Source organism: Petaurus breviceps, unplaced genomic scaffold, assembly GCF_028583685.1.
Source record: "Petaurus breviceps papuanus isolate PSGF00001 unplaced genomic scaffold, PetGlider_PUasm1.0 551, whole genome shotgun sequence".
NCBI classification, from domain to species: Eukaryota; Metazoa; Chordata; class Mammalia; order Diprotodontia; family Petauridae; genus Petaurus; species Petaurus breviceps.
In genome coordinates this window covers 9,442,938-9,457,876 of record NW_027186372.1, presented here as the reverse complement: position 1 = coordinate 9,457,876, position 14,939 = coordinate 9,442,938, and the positions used below count along the sequence as shown (strand labels likewise).

Genomic DNA, 14,939 nt, shown 5'->3' with positions numbered 1-14,939 from the left:
TCAAAAATGCAATATGTCAAGTAACTAAATGTTCCTAAGCCAATAGAACTGTACTTGACTAAATTTGTCAAGAGGGAGGCAGAATTGTTCAGTGAATTTGATTGGTTGATTGTGTAAAGAGTCTACGGTTTTCTATAGAAAAGCATCTGAGCAAGACATTTTAGCTAATGAATCAAAATCAGATATGTGGTCATTATTGGCTGATTATTACTCCATCTGCTCTATGCTAACGTGAAAATCAATTACTGTGTCTCTTTCCCACTGACAGCGTATGTTGATCGGGCTGGCAAGAGATCTTCGAGGGATTGCCTTTGCACTGAACACAAAGACCAGCTACACCATGCTGTTTGACTGGATGTATCCTTATTACCCTATGACAATACCAGCTCTGTGCACAGAGGGGTACCAGGCCCCTTGCATTAGCTTAATAGTATGGCACAGTAGGGAAGAGGAAACAAAGCTAAATGAACTAATGTGTAATCAGCTAAAAATTACAGCACAGTGGCAGCAGTGCAGTTAACTGTGAATACAGCATTTGGAAAGACAGCGCAGAGGAGTCACTTTTTTTGGTGGTGTTAACATTGATAACTAAGGAATCACACCAAAAAATAATGATTTACATGGGTCTTATGTGGAAAGCCTGACATATGTAGCATAGAAAAGAGAGGACCACGACTTGGTTTTTTAAAAAGGATTAATATCTCTACTTCATCTCAAGCAGAAGGTCTAGAAAGAAGCATTTTATCTCATGGTGACAATCTAGGTAATAGCTCATCATGCTTAAGATTTTCATGGCCATAAAAATATTAATGGAATTAGAAAAAGGAAATGATAGGGAATTCCACTGGATTCCTTTGCCAGTTCCCAGCATTAGTTTTGTAAGAAAAAAAAAGACAACAAATTCCAAACAACAACCAATAAAATGAATCCCAAAAATAAATTAGTTTACTGTCAATCATACAAAGATGTATATACCTTTTATGTATATTAATACTCTCATCAGTTAAAAAAAACTTCTGTGGTTTTAAAGATAAAGTGTTTTGATGTGTATACTCATAATTTTTATTTTTGAAACACTCTTCCCTAAACTTCTCTGATTACCCAGATTATGAAAGGAAGATACTTGACTTAAAGAGAAAATAATAATCTTCAACCACAGACTATAGTTGTAGTTGTTGCTGAACACATAAATGACAAAGGACTTTATAATATCCTGTGTATGTTTGACTAAAAACTCTACATTTTAAAAATAATTTCACCCCAGCTGTAAATGTGTGGCTTAAGCTTTTTTGTTTGTTATCAAAATAGTTTGGCAGCATTATATTCACACAGGAAGGGCAGTGATAAGAATTTTTCCCTTTCATTGAAATATCACATATATTTGGGAACATAATATGAATGTACAGAGAATGTACATTCTGATACAGAGAAGCTTGTGACATTCCCTTTGACTATGAGGAATGCCTTTAAATTCTTCTATTGCTTCAGTCTCCCTAAGTAGGCCAGCTACCACTATCTTCATTCTTAATATTTAATAACTAATGAACACTTTCATTTACTTCAAAATATTAAATCTGTTGTGTCAAGTATAGAACTAATATTGATCTTGAAACTAAAATAATCAGACATAAAGTATCTAATATTGATAGTTGGTTATTTAGTATCATTAGCCAAGAGGCATGTTTGCAAACAAATGGACCTCTAAAAAGCTATTAAATATTTGTTCATAGTAAGAGCCTTACCTTAAGCTTCAAGAGTGGAAAGATATCTCATGACAGACAAAATTTTAAGATGTTTTAATATGTTTTTAATTAAGCTTGCATTTGATTTCCTCACTTAGGTTTTTGGGGGGGGGGGAGGAGGAAGGAAAGTTGGAGGGTTTTTTGGTTTTTACAGTGACATTTTGAAATTTAGCATTTGTCCAGCAGATGGCAAACACGAGCAGAAAGAGATTCTTAATACTTAGTGTGGTTTTTTGACTGAAAACCGTTGTTTCTCAATCTTACTATATTTTTGTTGCCATATTTTTGTCGTTGTTAGGGTCAGGGGTCAAGGGTAAAGTGTCAGTTATGCAGAAAGCTGTATTATATTGCCAAATGGGTGGTTTTGAACCTGCCTTGGTTATACTAATTGAGTTTCAGTAGCAAATCAGGCTCCTTGGAAAAAGGCCAAAGGCTTTTCATAATTGTATTGACAACAAAATGAATATGATAAATGGTGTTCATTCAGTTGAGACAAGATTTATAGTTTTCCTCTGGGCAAGGGATGAAGAGCAAATATTTATAATAATAGGAAAATTTGTTTAAAAGTTATATTATTTGATGATTTGAAAAGCTTTATTAAAATATTTCCAAATACTTTAAGCAGTTTCAGGTGATAAAGTACAGGTTCTGCCCAAAGTATTCTAGTAATGCAAAATGAATAAGTATATGATAAAAAAAGAGCACCACCTGGATATGAAAGTCATTTATTCTTCCTGAAATATTGATATGTCAAACCGTCAATGATGATTCGCATATTATTGCTATGGAAAGTTTATTTGCCTTTTATCCACAGAAATGTGTGTTCTTTAATTTGTTATGCAGTCTTTAGCATGCAGAGGAAACATCCTGTCAGAACATGTCATCTTACTATAAAATCGAAAGACATTTTATTAATGGGGGTTATTTGATAAAATGCTGGTTAAGCTATTTAATTCAAAAACATTTCTAGAAATGTTAGATTACTAACTGTGCGCACAAAACTACACTGCTCTCACTCTGTCCTTCCAAATCTAAATCACTTGAAACTGAATAAGCACCATCTTGATAAGTTGTTTACACAGCTCAATAAGTATGAAATAGCTGACAAACTTCCATGACTCCCAAATGAAACACTGCAGTCTTACCTCTCTTGAAGCCTCATGTAAACTTCTCCAGGGTCATAGTTGAACTGAGGGAAGGAAGAATCAAAAGGAAAATTGGAAAAGAAAGTGAAAAATATTTGTTCATAGAATAGAAGTGGAGTTTCCTAGAACCAGAATTTTTTTAACTCTTAGAATCTGGTTATAAGAGCAGCCAGGCCTGCCAGAAGTTCTGATCACTGTCAATAGAACTCCAGGACCACCTGGGGAAATCAGACTGCAGTCTCTTTTACTCTTCTTTCTCCCACCAAGTGACACATCAATATTCCATTTAGCCAATTAAAAAAAAGACAATAAACTTTAACATCTTTTGTTTTTTGTATCCCTTGCATTTCCCAATGCATCTCTCTCTCCTCCGCCTCCCACAGAGCTATCTCTTATAACAAAGAATTTAAAAGGAGGAAAATAATAGTTCAGCAAAACTAACTGACATAAAAAAATTCTGACAGCATATGTGGTATTCCTCACCCCTTGTCCCTCCCCTGCAAAGAAACTGATAAAAGTACCTTCTCATAACATTTTTAGAACAAAACTTAATTTAACAGCATTTAGTTTCTACTTTTTTGTTATTGTTCTTTCCATTTATATTTCCATGATATTATATATTGCTTTCCTAGTTGTGCTTACTTCATTTTTATCGGTTTGTGTAAGTCCTCCCATACCTGAATGTCTTCATCATGTTCATCATTTCTTACAGCGCAGTAATATCCCATTGCATTCATGTGCCATGTTTACCATTTAGCCATTCCCAAATTGGCCTTATACCAGAATTCTAACTGGAACCTTGAGACTGATCAGTCACTTGCCTTCTACTTTATCAAACACATTCCTTGACCTTTCTTCTCATATCCCTATTATTTTACACCATGTCCCTCAGCAAACTCTTCTATATACTTCCTCCCTTCTCCTGAGCTCGCATCCCTCCCCCACCACCAAGACTTGCCCTCTTCAGCTCCACGTCATCCTTGTCTTCCTTCTAGCAGCTTCTTCTGTTATGTCGTTCAGAACCTTGTTTTATTATATAGATACTGCCCTGCATTCTCCAGATTTTTCTCAACTACTCTTGTCTCCTTGAAAAGATAAAGCACGCATACAGATAAGTAGAATGCAAATCATAATGTGCTAATTGCATGTAAAGTAAAAAATAAATCTATACACATATTCTGATTTGTATTGTATTTATCTGTTTATATGTATATCACCTACACTAAATCATAAGCAGGGACTATCACAGTGCATTTTACATAGCAAGTACCTAATAAACATTAATATTAATCAACTTAGTATACTTTGCTATATTTAATAAATACTTGCTACATAAAAAGATAAAGAAGAAATGACAGATAGGGTTACTGTACTAGAAAACTTGGTGTTTCTAGGCTCTTTTGTTTACTTATGGCAATTGATTTATATTAGTTAAACTGCAAAGGAAATGGCCATAGTCTGTGTCAGTGTCTATTCTTTTATCCATTTCCCATCAAAAGTTTGTTTAAGCAAATCAAGTTAGAATTGCCTCAATTTTATTATTTCATATTTATTCATCTAAAAATATTCTTTCTCCTATGTTTTGACAAGTCAGTGGTCTGATTGTACACAAATAACTGATATAATTATGAATTCAACATCAATAACTAATCATTTCCTTTCTGTTAAAATCAGATTTATTTTTCCATGATGTTATTTGGTATTCTATATACCCATTGCCTTCTAACTCTTTTCTTGAGAAAAGTATTCATAATAAATAGTCATGAAGTTTCTGGTTTCTCTCTAAGCTTTTGGCCTCTTTCCTTACTTCTGAAATATGTTTTCCAACATATTTTTCATCATCTTCCTCTATGTCCACTCTCATATACTCTATTGCATTGGAATTGCCAAGTATTAAAGTATATGCTGATTTAACTTGTAGGATTTTATCGACATCTTAGACTTTCTCTACCTCCTCAACTTTACAACAGAAACTGGCTTTCAAAAGCTGCAGCTATTTTCATGCTGATTTTTTGCAAACACTTATCATGAACATTGCAATATGAAAAGACGAAGTGTCCCATGAAGTGACATAATTTGTGTTGCCTTTGAATGTACAATAAAGCCAATTCCATCGAATTCTTTATTTGCCTTTGGAAGCAGAACTTGTGAACCATCTTTCCATTTAGCTTTTGTCTTTTGGTTTCACTTACACTAAGAATGTCAAAACTGAGATGATTCAGCTCCTCCAGTAATACCACACCTTGGTACCAAGACAAGGATCTTATATGTCATGTACTAACAGCTAAGCTAATATTCATAGACTAAAGATGGTGATTCTCAGAGCCCTCTGCCACTTTATTTCTGCCATACTGCAGAAGCAACACACAAATGAAAGTCATTGTGTATTTTTATTTCTTTCCATGAGTTGCCATGGCCAAAAAAAATGTATCACTGAGCAGCCTACCTATCAGTTATGAACCTTTCATATTTAATTAGGCTGTTCCCCAGAAAGTAGACATAGTTTTTTTTTCCTGGGATAGAACTCCTTTTCAACATAGTAACAACTAACATTAAGTACTTTAAGTTTCACAGAGTATTTGATGCATCTCATTTAATTCTCACAAAAATCCTGTGAGAGAAGTGCTACATAGCTGTGTATATGTGTGTGTATCATCCCCATTTTACACATGAGGAAACTGAGGCATAGAGAGGTATGACTTGCCCACTGTCACATAGCTAGTAAGTGTCTGAGGCAGGATTTTAACTCAAGTTTTCTGACTCCAGAATCCAACATTCTGCTAGAACCTGCCAGAGTCTATTTTCTACTGGTATAACCTTTTGAGAATCCAATGTGACCTCCAGGCTACAAGAGACATCACAGTAAGTTTTGTGGATGTGGACATATATAAAAGAAGCTCAAATATAGTGCTCTGGGAATGCAGAAGAGGAAGAGATGATACCAAACTAACGATGGTAGTCATACATAAGGAACTGAACAATTAAAAATGAATATAATATAGTAATAATGAATCTGATTTTTCAGTGAGTGAATGAGTGAAAAAACATATCAAGTATTTAACACCTGTCAAATACTAACTCCTTGTCTTTTTATTAACACTTGTTATGAGTGCTCACCTTGTTTTTGGTGAACACAGCCCGATATACTATGTACAAGAAATGTCTCTGTAAAATAAGGAAACTAACTGCCCAAGCCACACATATTTATCTATATCATTATAACATCCTATTGTGCCAATACAAGGCCTGGCACATAGTAGGCTCTTTATAAATGTTTATTAATGGATTGATCTTTTATGTGAAATTTAGTCTGTGGATTTTTTCATCATAAGTTCAGAATCCGAATTTTTAAAAGGATAGGACACATCGCTTTGCTTTCCCTTACCCCTCCCATCCACTTACCAAGTTGTGTCAGTTCCATCTCCACAACATCTCAAATGTATTCTCTTGGGGTAGCCAGGTAGCTCAGTGAGTAAGAGCACGGGCCCCAGGGTCGGGATGACCTAGGGATCAAATCTGGACTCAGACACTTAGCACCCACCCAGAAACACCTGGCTGTGTAACCTTGAGCAAGTTACTTAACCCCAATTGCTTAGGGGCAGCCAGGTGGCTCAGCAAGTAAGAGCACCAGCCCCAGGCTTGGGATGACCTGGGGATCGAATCCAGGCTTTAAGAAGGCTTTAATCCAACCTCCTTTAAGAAACAAATCCCCCTACTTGGTAATGACCTTGCTTTGTAATTTTATATATTTCATTGGCTGATATTTGTGCCAAATGTGTCTTCCCTCTGACACATGGGACACAGATACAAAGTGGCTTTATCATTTGGGCCTCATAACTCACTGATCCCATACTTTGTATGAAGAGCAGCAGGAGCTGGTGATTTGTGCCACCCCTTGAGGTGGTTGGCTCTATGATGTCACGTGCAGCCTCTGGCTCTTGGAAATCAGGCATCCATTTACTTCAGCAGATTCATTGAGGAAAAAATATCTTTAAAATATATCTGACCTGGCAAACCGTTTCTGTTTTCAAAAGGTTTTTTTTTTCCAATTCAAGTGATATTTATTAAGAACCTACTATGTATAAGACAGCTAGGTGGTACAGTAGATAAAGTACCAGGCCTGGAGTCAGAAAGACTCATCTTCTGAGTTCAAATATGACCTCAGATACTTACCTATATGACCTAGGTCAAGTCAGTTAACCCTTTTGGCCTCAGTTTCCTCATCTTTAAAATAAGCTACAGAAGGAAATGGCAAACCATTCCAGTATGTTTGCCAAGAAAACCCCAAATGGGGCTACAAAGGGTTGAACAAGACTGAAAAATTACTTAACAACAAATGTACAAGATACTGTACTGTGCAAGAAAAATACAGATGATGAAGCTACAGATTTTTTTTAAAGATAAGAGTTCCTGCCCTCGAGGAATTTAGAGGCTATGTGAACATTATCAAATATACACAAATAAGTATAATGTAAGGGAGAACATGATAGAGCAAAGAAAAGTTCCAGAAAAGACATACTAGGAAGATTTGGGGAGAGATCACTTTCATCTGAGAGAATCAGGAAATGATCTATGGAGGAAGCACCATCTGAGATTGGCCTTTAAAGAAGAGAAAGGAGGTGTGCTTTAGATGTGAGAAACACAGAAAGAAGAAGGTGTGACAGACAGCAGAGAGGCAGCAGGAAGCAGGATGAATATGTGAGTCCCGGATGGGAGCACATGCCTTCTTCAACCCTTTCCTTTTTGCCTCCGAAATAGCTGCTTCATTAACTACACCTTAAGTTCTATAAGTCCGTGACTTCATTGACTCTTTTATTTGGTGCTTTCACAGTTCTGTTCTGTTATAAACCAACCTCAGAGGGAATCTGAATTATTTTGTGACAGTTTTTGTAATAAATACACTTAGAAATCAAGTATTTGGCCTTCATTGAGGAGATATCCAGCAGCTCTCTGCAAAGAGGAGCTCTGAATATAATAGAGAGAAGACATTCGGTGCTCCAGGGACCTGAGTACTTGGCAGTAAGTAGAAAATGGAGGAGAGTGGGGGGTTTTGTGTACCTTAGGATATTTTAATTGGAAAGGGAAAATTACTTTTCATTCAGTTATATTGTCAGGTTGTGTTTTATTTGTAGAAAGAGGTTGTTACAAGGACAGTGGCCAAAAAACCTTTAGTTGTAATACAGTAATCATTGTAGAAAATTCGTTGTAACTGCAGTAAGCCTCAGTAGCACTTGGAGATGATGCTATTGTTTGCTTAATAAGTATTTATTGAACATCTACTGTGTATATAGTCTTTTTTACAAAGACATTGACTGCAGTGTGATTTTACTTGTTCATTTCCTTACTCTCTAACCTTGGACAAGTCACTTTCTTCCCTGGGTTTCAGTTTCCTCTGAAAAAAAATTAGGGACTTATACGAAATTATTTCTAAGGCCCTTTCTAGCCCTACTATCCTTTGGTTCCATGATTCTGTACCCCCGAAATCATAAATACAAATCGAGTTCCAGGATGCAGTAGCTGCAAAAAAGAAATGATTTTTTAGTATGAGAATCAAGATAGTATATGACAAGACTTGAATGTACAGCAAATAGAATAGACCTCACAACAGAGTGATCTGGGTTCAAGGCCTACCTGTGATACTACTGACTCTGTGGCAACTATTTAATCTTTCAATACTACAGGCAGAATTTTAGACCAAGGTTTTTTAATGTTTTGGTAACTATATATTTCAGTATAATTAGTTTCCTTTGTAATCCTATATATTTTATGTTCTGTATTTAAAAACATCATTCAGGAAAGATATTTATCCATAGTCTTCACCAGACTGCTGAAAAAAATCCATGAAACAAGAAAAAATAAGAACCCCTTCTTTAGACAGCAGGTGGAATAACAGTTGTAGAGTTTGCATTAATAGCAGGACCTCTCTCACCAGAAGCTCCCTATGCCAGTAAAATCACAAGTCGATGGAAAAAACTGTTGATAAATAAGGCGATAATAGTAACTACTTCAGTACTTCAAAGATCATGGATTTCATCAGTATGGCTACTCCCTTCACCACTATCAATTGTAACATCTTAACAGTTCAGTTATCATCCATCTTCCTGAGTAACTATGCCAAAAAGTCATCACTCTGAGGCCAACCTAGTAGTGGACTTCTCTGAATCTAACCAGTTTGATCAGAGACAACAAGCATGTGTCCATTCCACAAGCCTCCTGTGAATCAAAGCCAGGTTTACTGGCCCATAGCTCAATAGTTGTGCCCTCTTCCATTTGGAAAACTGCGACATTTGCCCCTCTCCACTTCTTCTGTGTGTCCTGTTGCCCATGATCTTTAAAATATTTACATCTACTAGGTTTTAGAGTACCTGAAGGTTTAAGTCATCTGGGCCAGCTGACTTGAACTTATTAAGAGTAACTAGTCACTTTTTGTTGATCTTGAGTATCAGGCCTTCTAAGCCGTTTTAGTTCTGTCATTTCAAATGAAGATCATTTTCCTTGGCAGAAAAAAAAAAAAAACTCACCAAAAAGAACCAAACAGCTCTTCCATCTCTGTGTGGTTAAGGATTATCCTCTACATCCCAAGTCATGATTCTGTCCCTTCTTTGACCCTCCACTTTTCCAAAATGTAACTAAACATTTTATTTCCTTTGTTTGACACTGTTTTTAGGGGACTGAACCAAAATCTGATGTTTCTCATGTTAACTACCCTCGAATCCCATCTCCTATGCTTACCTCTTTACTCTCTTAAGTTATTAGTGAGTTTCCTGTGTCTTCATTGTTCTCTACAGACAACTCCCATGTTTCCTCCTTACTGGAATTGTTTCCCTTTCTTCACAATTTCACCTTTTTGTTTCCATCCCTCCTGGACCGACCTTTCCTCTGAATTTTATCCATGTGATCCAAACTATCCTTCCTCTGCACCCTTTGAATCTGCTTCGCCAAAATCTAGGGCCCAGGCCAGCCTGGCTTTTCTGTGTCACAAATTATGGATTCCCATAACTTCCTTCTGGACATCTCTACCCAAATGCCCTGGAGACATCTCAAAATCAACATCCAAAACAAAACAAAAAACTTATCCCTTCCCCCAAAATTCCCTATTTGTCAAAAGTACCATCATTCTTCCACCCAGGAGTCCTCTTCAGCTCTTCACTTTCACTCCCACCCTTTCCCCATATATAATGAGTTGCCTAATGTGGTTTAGTCCACCTCCTAAACATCTCTCACATCCGCCAGCCTTCTCTTTCTTCCCTCATACCTACAACTGCCCTAGACCAGGTCCTAATGGCTTCCTGTCAGGGACACTACAACTTCTCCAGATTTGGTCTCCCAGTATGCAGTCTCCCTTTTCCAATCCATCCCACATAACAACCAAATCAGTATTCTTAGAAAACTGATCTCACCATGTCACTTCCCCAGTTTCAGAAGCATCAGTGGTTCTCAGTTACCTCAAGAATCAAATATAAACCTTTCTGTTGGGCATTTAAAAACCTTTACAATCTCACACTTGTACTTCCAGACTGGTTTACATGTTGCTCTCCCTCATGTACTGTATACTCTGAAGGGGCCTACTTGCTGCTTCCTGTACACAGTATTCCCCATCCAGATCTCTGCTTTTGCACAGCCTGTTCCCAGTCCCTGGAATGTGCCTCCTCCCTACCTCTTGGAACCATTAGTTCCTTTCACAGTTCAGCTCAAGAGTCCTTTCCTAAGTCCCATAGTTGTTCATTTACCCCCTCCAAAATCACATTTTACTTATTATATATTTTATTAACTTATCTTTTAACATGTATTCCTCAAGTAGAATGTAAGCAACTTTCCAGAGGGCATGAATGAGGGCATTCCTCTTCTCTGCCTATATCCCCAGTGGCTAGCATAGTGCCTTGTATGTAGGGGGTCTTCCAAGGTTCAGAAATCCCATTACTATTACAAATGGCAAGACCTAACAGGGCTTTTTCTGATAAAGCCTTCAAGATCCTATGGCCACCTTCAAGCCATAAAGAGTTACATGATAATTGGTACAAAACAAATCTTCCAACTGTTCAATGAGAAATAACCAATTAGATGTTTTACCAATAAACTTTACAATTTGAAGAGGCAAAACTCATCTCCTACATAAGAAAATGTGACCACAGGGAAGATGAAAATTGAAAGTCAGTGGCAAAAGGATATATCATTAATCTTTGTGTTTTCTCAAGAAGTGCCATTACTGAGTGTACTTTCCTTGAGTATTTTGCTTTCTAGCCAAAGAGACCCAAAAGTGATGACTAGAGGGTTATCTATTTCAAAGGAAACCACAGGGTTTAGACCTCTTAAGACTCCATTTACTTTGTCTAATATGACTGGATGCTGAGTGGCTCCTTTGCTATTCCAATCACAGCATCCTGTTAAGTATGGCATAACATTGTTAATGTGAAAATCAACAAGAATTTATTCGATGACCGCATACTTTGCTTAAGTAGGCTTGAGATACACAGACAAAATGAAGCAGCCCTTACCATCAATGAGCTTATATTCTATAAGAGGAGACATTGTCCATATGCCAAGTATGTACAAGGAGATTAGAAGGGAGTGGGTGGCTGTTAAGCAGAGCTTGGGAGGAAACCAGGGATCCTAAAAGTGGAATTGACGAGGGAGTGAATTCCAGGCATGAGGGATAGCCTATGCATAGTTAAGAGGGTTAGGAGAGGCACAGGAGATGGAATGGTGTGTGTGAGGAACAGCAAAGAAAAAAAGACAAATTTGTCTAACTCTGGAGTGTCTGAAAGGGAGAAAGCATAACATAACTGGAAAGAAAGGGAAATTGAAGCCGGTTTGTGAAGGCCTTTTCATGACAAACAGGGGAGTTTGTATATGATCCAAGAGGCAATAGGGAGCCACTGAAGCTTATTGAGTCAGGGAGTTACATGGTCAGAACTGTGCTTTAATAACATCACTTTGGCAGTTGTCAGGATAGATTAGAGAGGAGAAACTTGAGGTAGGGAGATCAAATAGGAAACTGTTATAATGGTCCAGGTGACAGTTTCTGAGGATTATTATTATTATCATTACCCTGGATAACCTTGGCCTGAAATCCTCTGATGTGGACCTGTGCAGTTCTTTAGGTAGATCCAGGTGACAACAATTATATTTACCCACTGGTATGTAAAATAGCACACCAGGATTCTTCATTATAAAAGCAGTGCCTCCACTCCACTGAAAGGAAGCCTCCTATTGGATAGAGCAGGTGTCACAAGCTGATTTTTGTGCTGCATGTGTGCACCTCAGCATCTTCCTGGGAGGCTCCACTTTCCTAATATCACAAGTTTAGTTCTCTAAAGGCAACTGAAAAATTAAACTCCTGGACTGCGTTCAGATCCCCAACCTGTAACCTGAGTCTGGCATTTACACTGAAGCCCTTTTGACCTCTCTGCTTAGTAGGTCTCTACTCCACTTTCTAATAATCAGTCATTTTCTTAGTGGCAGTCACCTCTGTCAGAAGAATATTAGAATTGGCATCAGTCTCATTCCTCACAGAAAGGGTAGCATATCTTATATCCGCCGGCCTTTTCCCATAGTGAATGCAGAGTTCACTGAAAAGATGATGTCCTTAATTCCTTCTATGATATCTCGAAAATATGCATCTATTTTCCTGTCCTGCTTTTAGGTGTGGCCATCTCAGTCTCATTGGTCCCCTCTGAGTTGACCCTTTCTAAACATACCTTGTTAATTGTTTCGTTCTTTGTACGTGTATACCCAGAACCTAGCAGATAAGTAAGTACTTAATAAATGTTTTTGGTTGATTGAGAGACCGAGACGCATTCTTACTGATGATTACTGCATTTGTACTTCCACAAAACCTGAGTAAAACATTTTTTCCACCTATGTTTAAATAGCACTGCCCCCAGATTCTTGGCCATCAGGGAATGAGACAAGTCTAATAAAACAACTGGTCAATTCAAGGGGGAAAAAATCAATCCAACACTATTGTATTTGCCATTACATAAAATACACAAAACAACCAAGTTGATTGAATTTTTTACTTTGCAGCTCATTGTTCTGACAACAAGGAGACAATCTTAGTCTGTCATCTCTAACCACAAGAGTAAAAGGCAGTGGTCTCTGTCCTTTTCATGGAAGGGTGCTGCTTTTGAGCCTTTGGGGTTCTTTCTGTACTTGTATTATGGGTATTTTTATGTGAATTAACTCCCTGCAGCTTTATACTGAAGAAAACAGTTAAAAAGAACAAAATAAGTAAGTTAATAGATCTAGTCAGACATACAAAGCCCTGTTTTCAAGATGGCAGGGTAAAAAGGAATTGTGTTTTGATCAATTCAAAAGAAAAAGATATCCTTGAGATCATTGAAATTTAAAAAAAAAACTAATCTTAAGATTTTAAGATAATGAAATGAAGGTTTGTGCAAATTCTCAGGGGCCTTTTCCATTTTCCTTTATACCTTCACCACCTACCAGAGTGATCTATGTGATCTCATACAATGTAAACTAGGTCAAATCAACAGTTTCACCAAAAGCAATCAGAAGACAAAACCTTCTTTGGGTTTTTCTTCAGATACACACTCCCAGAAATTATTAGCACTACCTAAATGGTACACTGTTTTGGTCACCATCTTCACTAGTTTTATCTTTTTTCATGAGTGTTGTTTGACCTAGACTGTATGCTTCTGACGGGCTGGATTATGATCCATATAACTTACATTCTATAAGCCTCATCCACATCCATTTGTTGTTTAGTAATACTTTTGATGATGACAGTGATCATGAATTTACTCATAGAGTAGACCTGGCTGATTGCTAGATGAGTTGATTTTTAGTTTAAGTTATACTTCCTTTCTTTTTAATGATCCAGACGTTTTTGTTTGCCCTCCTAGTGAAACTTGAACTAAATTAATTTTATTATAGTAGAAAACTTAAATTCACTTTATGCCTTACTAGATTATAGTTGGAATAGGAGCATTTTTGCCAAAGATAAGCCAGAACATTATCTTCTATGTAAAACAAAAGATAAAAGAGAATACAGTTTGCAGTAAAGAAGTAGCATGATATAGTGGGTAGAGGACTGGCCTTGGAGTCAGGAAAAGTTAGGTTCAGGTCCTTCCCCTGATGTGTACCAATTGTGTACCCACAAGCAAGTGAGAGGACCTCTTAGTGCACTGAGCCATTTGCTCTAAGACTATATTTTGGAGAACAGCATTGGTAGAGTAAGAATCCATACTGGGAGTTCCTCACAGTCCAAGTGTTTTCAGTGGCTGCCCCCATACCTGGTTCTCTCTCCCTCCTCATCCTTGCTGTCTACTTCCCTGGCTTCCTTTATGCCTCATCTAAAGTCCCACCTTCTGCAAGAAGCCTTTCCCGGGCCTCTTTAATCAGAGTGTCTTCCTTCTGAGATTATCTCCATTTTATCTGGTGTATATTTGTACATAGTTGTTTGCACAGTCTTCCTCATTAAACTGTAAGCTCCTTGAGAACAAAGACTGAATTTTGTTGGGATGGGGTTTTTAGCCTTTCTTTTTTTTCCCCAGTGCTTGGCACAGTGGCTGTCACATAATTGAGTGAGTGGTGAAATCATAGGCCCACACCAAATAAATATTAGTATACATTATCATTTGTATTTGAGAAATTGATGTGTAACAAATACCATTCCCCTTAAAAAGTAATTTAATTATACTTATTTGACACCTGTATTTCTTTAACTTATTTTATAAAAGCTACTCAGCATACCTTCCTATTCTTCAGAAGGCTATTGAGCGCTGGTACCAAGAACCTGCATGCACAACTCCCATCCTGAAACTCATGGCAGAGCTAATGCAGAACAGGTAAGAAGCAGGAATGGACAAATAACTGCAATCTGCGGCCTGGCAAACAATCTTTTCTATCTTGTATGTTTGTTAAAGGTGATATTTAACTTGTGCTCTTGGAATGAAAGATTAATATATTCTCCTTCCTTTGTCTGACTTATTAAGAAGAAATACCTTTTCTAATTAAATTATATTAATTTTTCTAATAAGCATCTGAACATACAGCCCAGAAAAGTCCTTTATATTGTGAACATTAACAT

The 14,939-nt window shown here is 37.1% G+C and overlaps 1 protein-coding gene across 1 annotated transcript in view; it reads left to right on the top strand.

Annotated features, from left to right (window-relative positions):
- RANBP17 (RAN binding protein 17) overlaps positions 1-14,939 on the top strand; it is a 350,044-nt gene that overhangs the window by 270,727 nt on the left and 64,378 nt on the right. The window contains exons 20-21 of the mRNA XM_069102382.1: positions 269-357; positions 14,590-14,697. Coding sequence (XP_068958483.1) covers positions 269-357; positions 14,590-14,697 — 197 coding nt within the window. The remainder of the gene's footprint in view (positions 1-268; positions 358-14,589; positions 14,698-14,939) is intronic.